The 11,017-nt window shown below is 41.7% G+C and overlaps 1 protein-coding gene across 1 annotated transcript; it reads right to left on the bottom strand.

Annotated features, from left to right (window-relative positions):
• Nucleotides 1-906: 906 nt before the first annotated feature.
• nr4a2a (nuclear receptor subfamily 4, group A, member 2a) lies at nucleotides 907-10,604 on the bottom strand. The gene is made up of 8 exons (XM_020651571.3): nucleotides 10,396-10,604; nucleotides 9,830-9,931; nucleotides 8,781-9,643; nucleotides 8,208-8,337; nucleotides 7,860-8,023; nucleotides 7,280-7,482; nucleotides 6,935-7,113; nucleotides 907-6,817 (listed from the first exon to the last, which is right to left on the bottom strand). The coding sequence occupies exons 3-8, from the start codon at nucleotides 9,639-9,641 to the stop codon at nucleotides 6,561-6,563; spliced, it is 1,794 nt and encodes a 597-aa protein (XP_020507227.1). The 5' UTR covers nucleotides 9,642-9,643; nucleotides 9,830-9,931; nucleotides 10,396-10,604; the 3' UTR covers nucleotides 907-6,560.
• Nucleotides 10,605-11,017: the final 413 nt, after the last annotated feature.

An 11,017-nucleotide genomic window follows, 5' to 3' on the forward strand; every position in this document is an offset into this window, starting at 1 on the left:
ATCACTATGCATCTATTTGTGTTGTCACTGTGGGTGCAAGTGTGTGTATTCATGCACACACAGATTCTTGCACATACTCGTGCGGAGGCCTGAGATGCCCTGTAGAGTCACACAAGTGTGAGGGAATTTCAGACTTTTTTACTTCCTGTTAGTCAGAGTGGGAAATAACGAGGTAGAGGATACAATGTTGTTAAAGTGAAGGGAAGAAAAAACACATTAAAGGAAACTCTTAAATGTCCATTTCTTAAGTTCATTTGGTCGTCCCTTGGATTAACCTCACATCCTAAAATGATCTGAAGGAAGGACTTTTTGTCGCTGCAAAATCTTTTCTCAAATTGGGGAGGGGGGGGGGTTATCTTAGTGTAAAAAAAAAAGTAATGTTCAACCTTCCAAAATTTTTCTGAAGACATATATTTGTGGAGACCTACATTTGTAAAAAAATAAAAATAAAAAATAAAGCTTTTATTGTTATTTCATTGTCATGCCTAATAATGATGATGTTCTCGCCTTTCTTCAGGTATATTTGTGGACATTTCCTGCCTTTATAAAAGAATAGACAAACTACTACAAGAAATCCTGTGAGAGAGAAATATGCAAGTGATCACATCAGCACCTTTGCTACCAGAGCAACCATTTACCTACATAATAATAATCACATTGCCTTAATTTCAGCAAGACTAAGTGTAAACCAACAGGGCTGCAAAAGACTAAGAGAACCTCTTATACTTGGCAGATGATAGAAAACCAGACACATGCACACACACACATACACACACGCACACACACACACACACACACACACACACACACACACACACACACACACACACACACACACACACACACACACACACACACACACACACACATCGTACACACACCAGCACACGATTTGACCCAAAGACATGAGCAGATTACATGTGCATGGGTGTGTTTAATATGTTTCACTTCACATGGAGCAGCAGCACAAACCATATAGCACAGGACGAGGGCTTTTTCTTGCAGGAACCAAGCCAGTGCATCTGACCATGTTGACATTTTACACACTGACATCAGATGGGAAGAAGGGAGGGGAGGGGGAGGGAGGGTGGGTGGGTTAGACTGCAGCTCTGCATTCAGTCATATTGTCACAGTGGAAGGTGTAAATGGAAAGCAAGCAGGTAATGAGGAGCAATTTTTTTAAACATTTAGAAATCAAAGTCACAGTTCTACAAATCCAAATCAATCTTAAAATATACTCATTTTAGATTTAGGTCTCTTTGGTAGAATTATGTTATTTTAAGAAGGAAACAATAATTGACTTTCTTCTCTGTGATACCCCAAACATGCCATCATAACAGGACTCCGGTCCTCCCGTGTGTTTTTACAGTCCGCCCCTCAGTCTCCTCCAGCCTCGCCCCAGAGACCTAATGCATCATTTGAGCCTCATACAACTCACTGCCTCCTAAAGCCACCGGCTCCTACCACCCTGATGGAGGCATTTTTTCGCCACTTAGAAGCACGCACTGTGTGTCCGATCCCTTCCTCCTTAATATGTCCTCTGTTACCATCAGGCATTTATGCCTGTTTTTTCTACTCCAGTGACCACTGAGCACCGGCTTCATTAAAACTAATTGAATCGGAAACGTGTCCGCCCGAGGAAACATTAACTCTTTCTATTAAGGAAATTTCCGATTTCATTTTGTCAATAAGGTCAAAGGACCGAGCCTGTGTGTTCAATACAGATACATGCTGCTCATAGACTTACACTGTTTAATTTGGGCAGAGCCAGCTGTCTATTAGCACTAAATGTAGCATCTCCTGCTTTCTGCTGATTTTATTGTGATTTTGCTAATACTATACTATTTTTTTTTCCACTAAATCAATAGTTCCCCAAAGGAACTCCCCTCTTAACACAATATCCTGTCAATTTTATTCCATTATTAATTTCTTGTGTTAGCATAATTGAGTTTTGGTACAAGCACTGCGTTAATGGTTTTACTGACCACACTTGAAACAATAATTTGATGGCATCCGTCAGAAATCAATGTGCGATAACAGAGCATACACAGCTGTTTAATATGAAGTAAATATTTATGAGTGATCTGACTAGGCATCAAGTCCAGTCAATCTTCTTTGAGAGGATCTGTGCGAATGATTAACCTCATTTTACTGCTGCTGTCTGGCCTGGTAATGGCCATTAGAGCTAAGAAGGAGTGAGGCCTTTGATTTTTGGCTCCTCATCATTCACAGCTTGTCGCATCCCTTCATCCTTCATACATGGCTGCTGAATTGATTGTCTGTTTAGTCCTATGAATGATATAGCCACTGTGGGCCACAGGCTGAGAGGGGCGGGGGGGGACACACTTGGCTCGCTTCCATCTATATGCAAGGTGGATTTCTTTCCCTGCCTCGCCACTCGGAAATCCGCTTTTTGCATTATTTATTGGACAATCATCAGCATTTCAATATGGTAAATCAAATAGTCACAGTAATATAACTATGGGCAGTCGTATCCAAAGGGCCATCATTCCCCTCATTATTCATTCATTTTGTTTAGAGGTAGAGTCGGCAGTGCTCGTGGGATTCATAAGTTGTGTAATCAACATGTTTTACTGCAGGCTCACGCAGTGGAGGGAAAAGTAACCTGAGAAGAAGGGAAGAGTATTGAGCGAAGGAATGAATGGTAGAAGTGCTCCTGAGACAGATGGAATACGTACCTCTAAAACTAGAGTGTTAAAAGTTTTGAAGTCACTAAAAAGAACGTTTGTGGCCTTTAAGTCCTGAATCTAAACAGGTGGATCTGCTTACAGGTTTTCTGAGACGATTCTTACTCGTTCGCCCAAAATAACTTTTAATGCCTCTCGTGAATAAAGTAAAGCAGCAGGATCAAATTGAGATCCAATTTTTTTTTTTCCACATGGGAGAAAATTTTATTTTGTGTTCTTACACTGTACAGAGAGAAGAAAGGTGATGAACGAGATGCTTCTAAGAATTGAGTTTTGTACAGTGTAATTGTGGATTCTCATTCACATCTGTTGTGATTTAAAATACGACTGCTCTATCTTGGTGCAAGTTGAGCAACAGTGAGTTCTCTTTAGATGTCAGTGTAACCCCAAGTTCTCATGCAGTGCAAAGGTGAAAAGTCAAGTGCTCTCCCACCACAGGGATCAGATGAGGCAAAGATCTGAGCTTATCTCAACCTCCCAACATGTAATCAAACATTAGACCTCCTGACGAAACCACAGCTAACGATGTCAACATGCAAGTGTGCAGGTAAAAAAAAAAAGAGACAAAGTTACAGATTATAGAGTTAAAAGAGAAGCGGGACTTTGTACTTTTCAAATGTTTCTAATGTTTGTTATGTTAATAGTCTGACTGAGCACATAGCAACAGAGATGCTCAAACCCAGGAAGTGTCACACGTGAACCTGTCAAACTGCACAACAGAATTTGTTGAAAGTGCAGCTTGTGCATGCAACATTATCCAAACTCTGTGTTGCATCCAATACTGTAAATATGAAATAATGCTAAAAGCATTTAACTGCAGCCACAAAGTTTCTGTTCATGGATGATAGCCACCTTCGCTTGCATGACTTTGGTATGTTGTCCTCCGTGCAAAAGCTTAAAAAAAACATGGCAGAACGACTACATATCTCTTCTTCCCTCCACGCCTGCCTGTGCTAACACAGCCACATCTTTCCCTCCACTGACTCCAAGTGTGGGGAGGAAATTAAGTCGTATGCTGCTAATGAATCTCGACTGTGAGTCCTCCAGCATATATAATCATGCACAAACACTGACAGAAGTATTAGCTGCTTGTGTCATGTTTTATTGTGCTGAGACAGACATGTTTAAAGCCTAACTGTACTTTGAGTCAATAGAGAGAACTTGTGACATTGTAATGCACCCTTTCAGCAGATCTGCTAAATGTCAGCAAACTGGTTCTGAATCTAATCCCAATTTGCCTTGGAATTAGCACTTTACACTGACGATCTAATTATTTAGACAATTTATTGCCTGCTGCTAATATCTCTCAAAATAAGCTGTTCCCTTCATCTCGATCCTGTGATAAATGTGGAATCAGGGAGGATAAGTCGCAGACATGCCTCAGAGCCTTGCGTCACTTCTCTGCTCTGACAGACTAACGGGAAGGCTTTGTGACAGCGCGCAGGCCAATCACTGCCGCTTAGTTTTATTTTCTATTAATACACACCAAAGTGCGCTGATTTTATTTGTGGACAGGATTAAAGGATAAACAGGCGGACTTTTTACCTGCGCTAACTAAGAAGACTCTCCCGGGGGCTGTGCGTATGGTTGACGGTATTACGGGAACAGGATTATTATTAAACAATTATGTTGCTTTTTTTTAATAGAGGATAATATGCATGTATGTTATCGGGGTTTCTTTTTTAATTCGAATTGCACAGACAGGCGCAGCGATGTGACGCACAATACACAATGTGTGCCACCTGTGCGCACCCAAAATAACCTTCAAAAAGAAATGTTTTCCTTTCAGCTGCGCTTATCAAATATGTTTAATTCTTTTTTATAACTTCTGGTTATAGTCTGTCGATCTTTTATTCTGTGGGGAATCTAAAACTTTAGCTTCTGTTTCTGTTTGGACTTGTCGGCTGTGTAACTAACACAGGTTAAAGTCTGTGTTCAAGGAGTTTAAGGAAGGAAAATGAAGCCTTTAAAGCATCGCACAAATGATCTCATTTACAACTTGAAATGACATGAAGGTTGAAAACACAATTTAAGGCTTTCGACTAAGAAAGGTAACCCCAAACTTTAATTTAATTTACATCAACAGCCGCACCACCAAAGAGCCTCCTGGGGTTTAACTGAATTTAGCAATGCATTAACCTACTCCTTTTTTGAAAATGTTCGCTCAAATTATCTTTTTTTAAATTTCGAATCTGGGAGTAAAGAGGTTTATTTAATCTGAAGCCTTTTCCTTTGTCGATTACATAAAGAGCTTCTGACAGTCCGGGATGTTTTCCATGTATTCAAATATAACTCAAATATTCAAACATAGATGATGTATTGAATATTTCCTAAAAGAATACGATTATAAAACTTCTCGGAGTAGTGCAGTATCCGCGCAATGAAGGCCTTACATAAGCGATTACATTAACAAATAAAGGGAGAGAATTGAAACTTGTTACACGAGTAGGCCTGTCCGTTCTTTAGTAATTCTTTAAAATGTATAAATGGTATGTTATATAATAATCCCCTAACGTTGTTCATTATTATTGTCTGCGCCTGCTGGTCTCAACACTTCAGGTAAGTACGGGAAAGTTTGAACTCCAAAATGATATTTTTCTATCCCGGGCCAAAGCAACTATTTCCTATGAGCCAGGTCTGAATTAAAAAAAAAAAAAAAGGAAAAAAAAGAACCAATTTCAGAGAAATTATTTAGCAAAGAATTGATTTAAAAGTTTTATTTGTAAACATTAAATATTTCTTTCTCTCTAAAGTTTTTGAATCGGGCACCAAATGCGTTACAGAAGTCGTAAGTACATCATGATGTCAGAATGTGGGCCTACATCACACTCTCATGAACCTCTTTAAATAAGATGGACTTTATCCAATTTTTCCAAAACGTGTGAAATCAAAACTACGACGTTTCTAAGACATAAAAACATAGACAACGTGCTCAGCATGAACTTGGATGGGTTTGAAATCGTTTTTAAATTGCACCATGCTTAGTGTAGCTCTTGGCAATAGAAATAATAAATATATAGAAACGTTTATATTCAACAGCAACAGTACTTACAGCACATACAAACAAGGAATGTCTGACAGTTTTACAAACACCATGGGTCCCTCATTTTTCTATACACATGAGATATTTTCCACATATGCGTCATACATAAAAGGAGTGCCATAACTACGAATCTGTATCAAATCTAGCAGACTACATAGTGTCCGGTATATATTATATATAGACATCACCTCAGCAAGTGCCTATAAAAGAAAAGGAAACTGAAAGAAAAGAAAAGAAAGGAGAACATGCGTTGTCTTTTCTGGATACTGTTTGGGATCCTGTCAGAAACACATAGGCACGAGTCAGGAAAGAAAAGAGAATTCAATCTTTTCATTGTAACAAACTTTGTACACGTGTTATAAACCGATGCATTGGAGGCATCACATAATCTATCGTAATATACACTGTGTGTGTGTGTGTGTGTGTGTGTGTGCGCGCGTGTGTGTTCTTATATATAAATGGGATATATTACAGCTGAGGATGCTGAATCAGTGGAGCTGATGTGAAAGAAACAGGTAGGGATTGCAAAACCGGATTTAGTGTGTTGATAATTTGCGGGAGAAATCCCCCGGGATTATTCACTTGTTTGTCACTCAAGGGAACTATTTCAAGGAATTTTAAAAAAGGCCAACATTTCTTCAACTTTCTGCCTCTTCTTCTCGGTATTCTTTTTTTTATTTCAATGAATCTTTACTCATATTCTGTACTATGTGCCTATACGTGTCTTGCAGATATTCAGAAATAATATTACAAATTCTGACTCAAACAGTCTTTTGGAAGTTCTTTGAGGTCTCTCCAGCGAGTCGGACTCAGAAAGGCAGGGTGTCGAGGAAAAGTTTGTCAATTATTGCTGGCGGAGGGACTAGATCTTCTAGTTTAAGGTAAAAGATACGCTGCAGACCTTGGGTACATAGCGTGCGCAGTTCAGGGAGCTTTCCCAAGAGTTTTGACAAGTAGTTGGGACGATTCAATCCACCGCCATTGAATGTCACTTGATCTTTGAGGCAGTTGACTATCTTGTTTTGGAGGTCCTCGACTCTCTTCGGTTCCTTGAGCCCGTGTCGCTCTGAAACATAAGGAAAAGACATCTAAATTATTACAAATGCCTGAACTTTCTGCGGTTTTTTTTTTTTTAACGCAGGGACAATTTTGAAGGAGGACAGTGGCAGCGGCTTTTACGCACCTGTTACCATGGCCAGAGCTGCGATGCAGGAGAAAGCTGATATGTCTATGTTCATGCTCTGCAAGTTGGAAGAAAACTCCGCGATGGAGTCCACCCACTCTCCAAATCCACGGACGCACTGTAGCCTGTGTAACACCACTCCATTACAAAAAATAAGTTTGCCTTCCACCGGGTTGGACCTGCAATTAATAAGAAAACGCCGTTAATTACGCACGGCAATAAATGGGGATTTAAGAGCCTTCTTATTATAAGGCAGCTAATAAAACCCAAAGCAATGAAGCTTGAAGGAGGAGCTGATTATTATCTAAAGCTCGGTTTGTTTGGTTTAATAATTACGCAGCTCACCTGTATGCCAGCCGCAGAACGAAAAGTTCCAGGAAGGCGGATTCAAAGAGGAGATCTTGATCTTGTTTCGGTAGATCAGAGAAGCTGGGGATCTTCTCCGCCCAGCCCCGGATGATCTCCATGGAGCCCGTCAGGAGATCATAGAACTGCTGGATGTGCTGAGTGTTGTCTCCAGTCATTTGGTAGTCAGGGTTAGCCTGGAACTGGAATTTAATTTAAACAGCGGCTTAATGAGGTCCTTTAAAATATATAATCCGTGAAATTGCAAATGGCCATTTCCAAGAGGGAGAGAGCGCTTTTCTACTATTAAATTCATGTCTTCCTTTTATTAACTCCTCTATTTCAACGCAATTTACTTAGGAAAAAAATATGCCACATTAAAAGCCAGACAAAGTTAGGAATCCAGCGATGTGTTAGAGAAAACTTTCCAGGCAGTAAATTGTTACCTAAACGCAAGACTAAATTAAAAAGGCCGTCAATCTTAGTCTTCATTCTTTTCCCCCCTCTCACTTCAAACTATTCCTCTTTTTTAGTGCTCTTTGTGCCTCTTATATTTCTTGTAAAGAGGTTCTTTACTTACCCTGGAGTAGTCCAAAGCAGACATGGAGGGGTTGGAGTCCACGTGAGCCCGAACAAGCGCGCTTATGAGGCTCACCGGCGGCGAGGGAGGGGATGGCTCCTGGGGACTTTTGGGTTTGGATGGCAGCCGTCCTCTCCGACCTTTAAGATTATCTGTCCGGACAACTGTAATGAGCAAAACAATACGACATATAATTTATTAAAAACACTCTTCTGTTGTTGTGCGTAAATAGGCCTAATTAAAATAAGTTTGAATTAACAATCAAACACGGTTTTACGCATATGATTATGTGTGCATCAGAATGTGAAGTTCTGTTCCAAAATAAATGAAGGCATGGCCTACACGTACCTTCTCTCACCATTCCGACGACAATACACTTTTGGAAGCGACAGAACTGGCACCGGTTTCTTCGGCGTTTGTCAACAGGACAGTTTTTATTCGCTAAACAAACGTATTTGGCATTTTTCTGAACAGTGCGCTGCATGGAAAAGGAGAGAAAAGCATAATGTCAGTCGGTATAGGCCTGTTGCCAAGGCTGTATAACATGCATAACACTGACTCTGAACTGATCCTTCCAACAAAAAAATAATAAAAAGAGAAGGATATACTATCTCTCATCTCCTGTTTGAGCGCAAGAAGCAGCAAGAGGGAATATACAGTCTGCAAATACACGCTCCTGCTCTTTCACATTTTTCTTATTCCTTTGAGATGAACTACATGACTATCATATAAAGTTATTTTAGGCGCGCACCTCCCTTATGGTTTTAGTGCAGCCTGCATTGAACATCTGGTTGAAATACATTTTATTTTTCAAGTAATGAGACTGTCTTAAAGCTCGCACGCACCGTAAAAATAAAATCAAAAATATCTTAGAAGTAATTACAGTGACATTGATTCATGCTCGCTGTCATGTCATCCCACCTTGAAAAATCCTTTGCATCCCTCGCAGGTCCTCACTCCATAATGCTGGCATGCTGCGTTGTCCCCACACACCGCGCACAGACCCTCGTTTGACGGAGATCCTCGGGACGGGGGCGATGGCACTTGGCTGTCCACCAGCTGGTGCGCGTGGCCGAGCTGCAGGGAGTGCGGGAAGGCCAGACCAGCCTGTTTCCGGAGGGCGCTCGGCACCGCAAAACTCTGAGCGTCCAGGCCGCGGTGCACGCCGGAGTTGTCGTGGTTCATGACGTGCAGCGGCCCGTCAAAGCGCATCTGACAGCTGGAAACGGGCGTGCCGGGCGGGGACTGCTTGAAGGAAAAGAGCGAAAGCCTCGACACTGGGTTCTTGCGCTGGTCTATCATGTGAGAAGTGACATAGTTCTGGTGGAAACTGTGGAGGGAGCCCGGGTCCTCCCACATGTGATTAGGCTGAACCTGGAAGTTTGGCGTGCTCGGCGCGTGCGGAGAGGACGGTTTGAAGTACATAGGCCCAGAGTGGGCCAACATCTCTTCTGATTGAGGCGGCAGGTGACCCTGCTGATGGTAGCTGTGCATCTGGACGTCCTCCACCTTGATGGAAGACTGTTCTCCAGAGTGCGGCATTTGATACAGACAGGGCGGTTTGACGTCGTAACCGGTGTTATAGTTGTCCATGAATGTACTGAAACTCGGCAGAGAAGTAGTGGCTGTGATCTCAGTATTGGTCAAGTCCATGCTAAACTTCACAAACTCGGGTGTTAAGAAGTCGCAGCTGTATTCTCCTGCGGTGTGGTAGCTGTAGCTCTGGGAGGCAGGACTCGCTCCTTGAGGTGATGATCCATACTGAGCCTGGACGCAGGGCATGGCTGAAATCAAGCGGGGAAAACACATCAGAGAAGATCTCCCAAATGTTCCCAAAAGTTTCACCGTTTTTCAGTTTGATAAATATATTTTTTTCATTCTAGATTAAAAAATAACAGTGCTTTGTAGTCAACAAAACAACACACAGGCATAGCATGTTTTTTTAAATTGTAAATAATTTTCCATCATACCTCAAGTCTTCTGACAGTTTTTCGGTGACACTTGAAATGGGTGATTTCAGGAGTTGTATGGCTGTCAGGATTCAAGAAAGCGGATCTGTTCTGGTTCTTCCCCTGATAAAACACATCACTTTAACATTTACTATATCATAAAATAAAACATTACAAAAACTGGCCCAACGATCAAGAGGAAGTCTGGTTTCACCCACACGACTGCGCACCAACATATTTCTTTTTACGCACGGCGCTTCGAAAAAATGTCCTCAAATGTTGAAGAGCAACAGACAAATGCGGATAATTCATCTTTTATTTTGACCTAATAAAGTGTTGAGTTGATGAACTGACAAACTTCGCGCATTTAACATTAGTGGCAACTTGTTTAGAAAGCTTTGGAGAAAAAAAAACGTGAAATAAAAGAAACAGCCAAACATCTGACCAGTCAGACCCAGACGTACAGAAAGTTAGTTCAACAGTGAGAAAATACTCCCAAGTTAAAACATTCAAAGTCCCGTGGAATGCTGTGCAAATAAAGCGCCGACACGGATTAAATAATAAAGAAAGAGATGAGTGAATCTTACCTCTTTCACATCAGGATCGTGGCTTTCAATCCATGCGATAAGCATGCAGGGGGGATTCATCAATTTGTGTAAAAGCTCCAAATCATGAGCGTAGGTACCCAACAATACCAGGCAGGCGGGCGGGCAGCTGAGCAGGCAAACCGTGTGACTCCTCGCACTGACAGCGACACGAGCTTCGACTAACCCAGTCTGGCCAATGTGGCTTTGTTTATGTGAGCTCTGGATACCGTGCCCCACGTGTTTCACAGCGTGACGTAATCGGCGTCGACACCGCCACAGACCAATCCGCTGGGGAGCCTTCTCAAGCCCCAATTCTTCTGGTGAGTATGTTTGTCTTGTGGTATGTGTTCTATGTTGCTTCCCACATGGACATTAGCAGAAATGTAGTGGAGGGTAAACCCTTCTGTGCTCACTCCACACACACACACACACACACACACACACACACACACACACACACACACACACACACACACCCCCCCACACCTTTGTGTTTGCAGGGGGCTAAAGTCACGCGTGTTTTGGGCTGATATTAACCCAACTGCTGGGTTTCCAGTCTATTTATCTCAGATGAACAGAGTGAATATAGGCTATGACTAGCTGTCTTGTTTATGCACATTTT

This window comes from Labrus bergylta, chromosome 13, assembly GCF_963930695.1.
Source record: "Labrus bergylta chromosome 13, fLabBer1.1, whole genome shotgun sequence".
In the NCBI taxonomy this organism is placed as follows: Eukaryota; Metazoa; Chordata; class Actinopteri; order Labriformes; family Labridae; genus Labrus; species Labrus bergylta.

What these genes read in the sequence shown, in the direction of transcription:
- nr4a2a (XM_020651571.3), bottom strand. Translation starts at nt 9,641, where the DNA reads ATGCCCTGCGTCCAGGCTCAGTATGGATCATCACCTCAAGGAGCGAGT. An exon ending in CTGCTTTGGACTACTCCAGG is followed by an intron (nt 7,483 to 7,859) that starts GTAAGTAAAGAA and finishes ATTAAATTCCAG; the next exon opens with TTCCAGGCTAACCCTGACTA. An exon ending in AGCTCTGGCCATGGTAACAG is followed by an intron (nt 6,818 to 6,934) that starts GTGCGTAAAAGC and finishes CTTATGTTTCAG; the next exon opens with AGCGACACGGGCTCAAGGAA.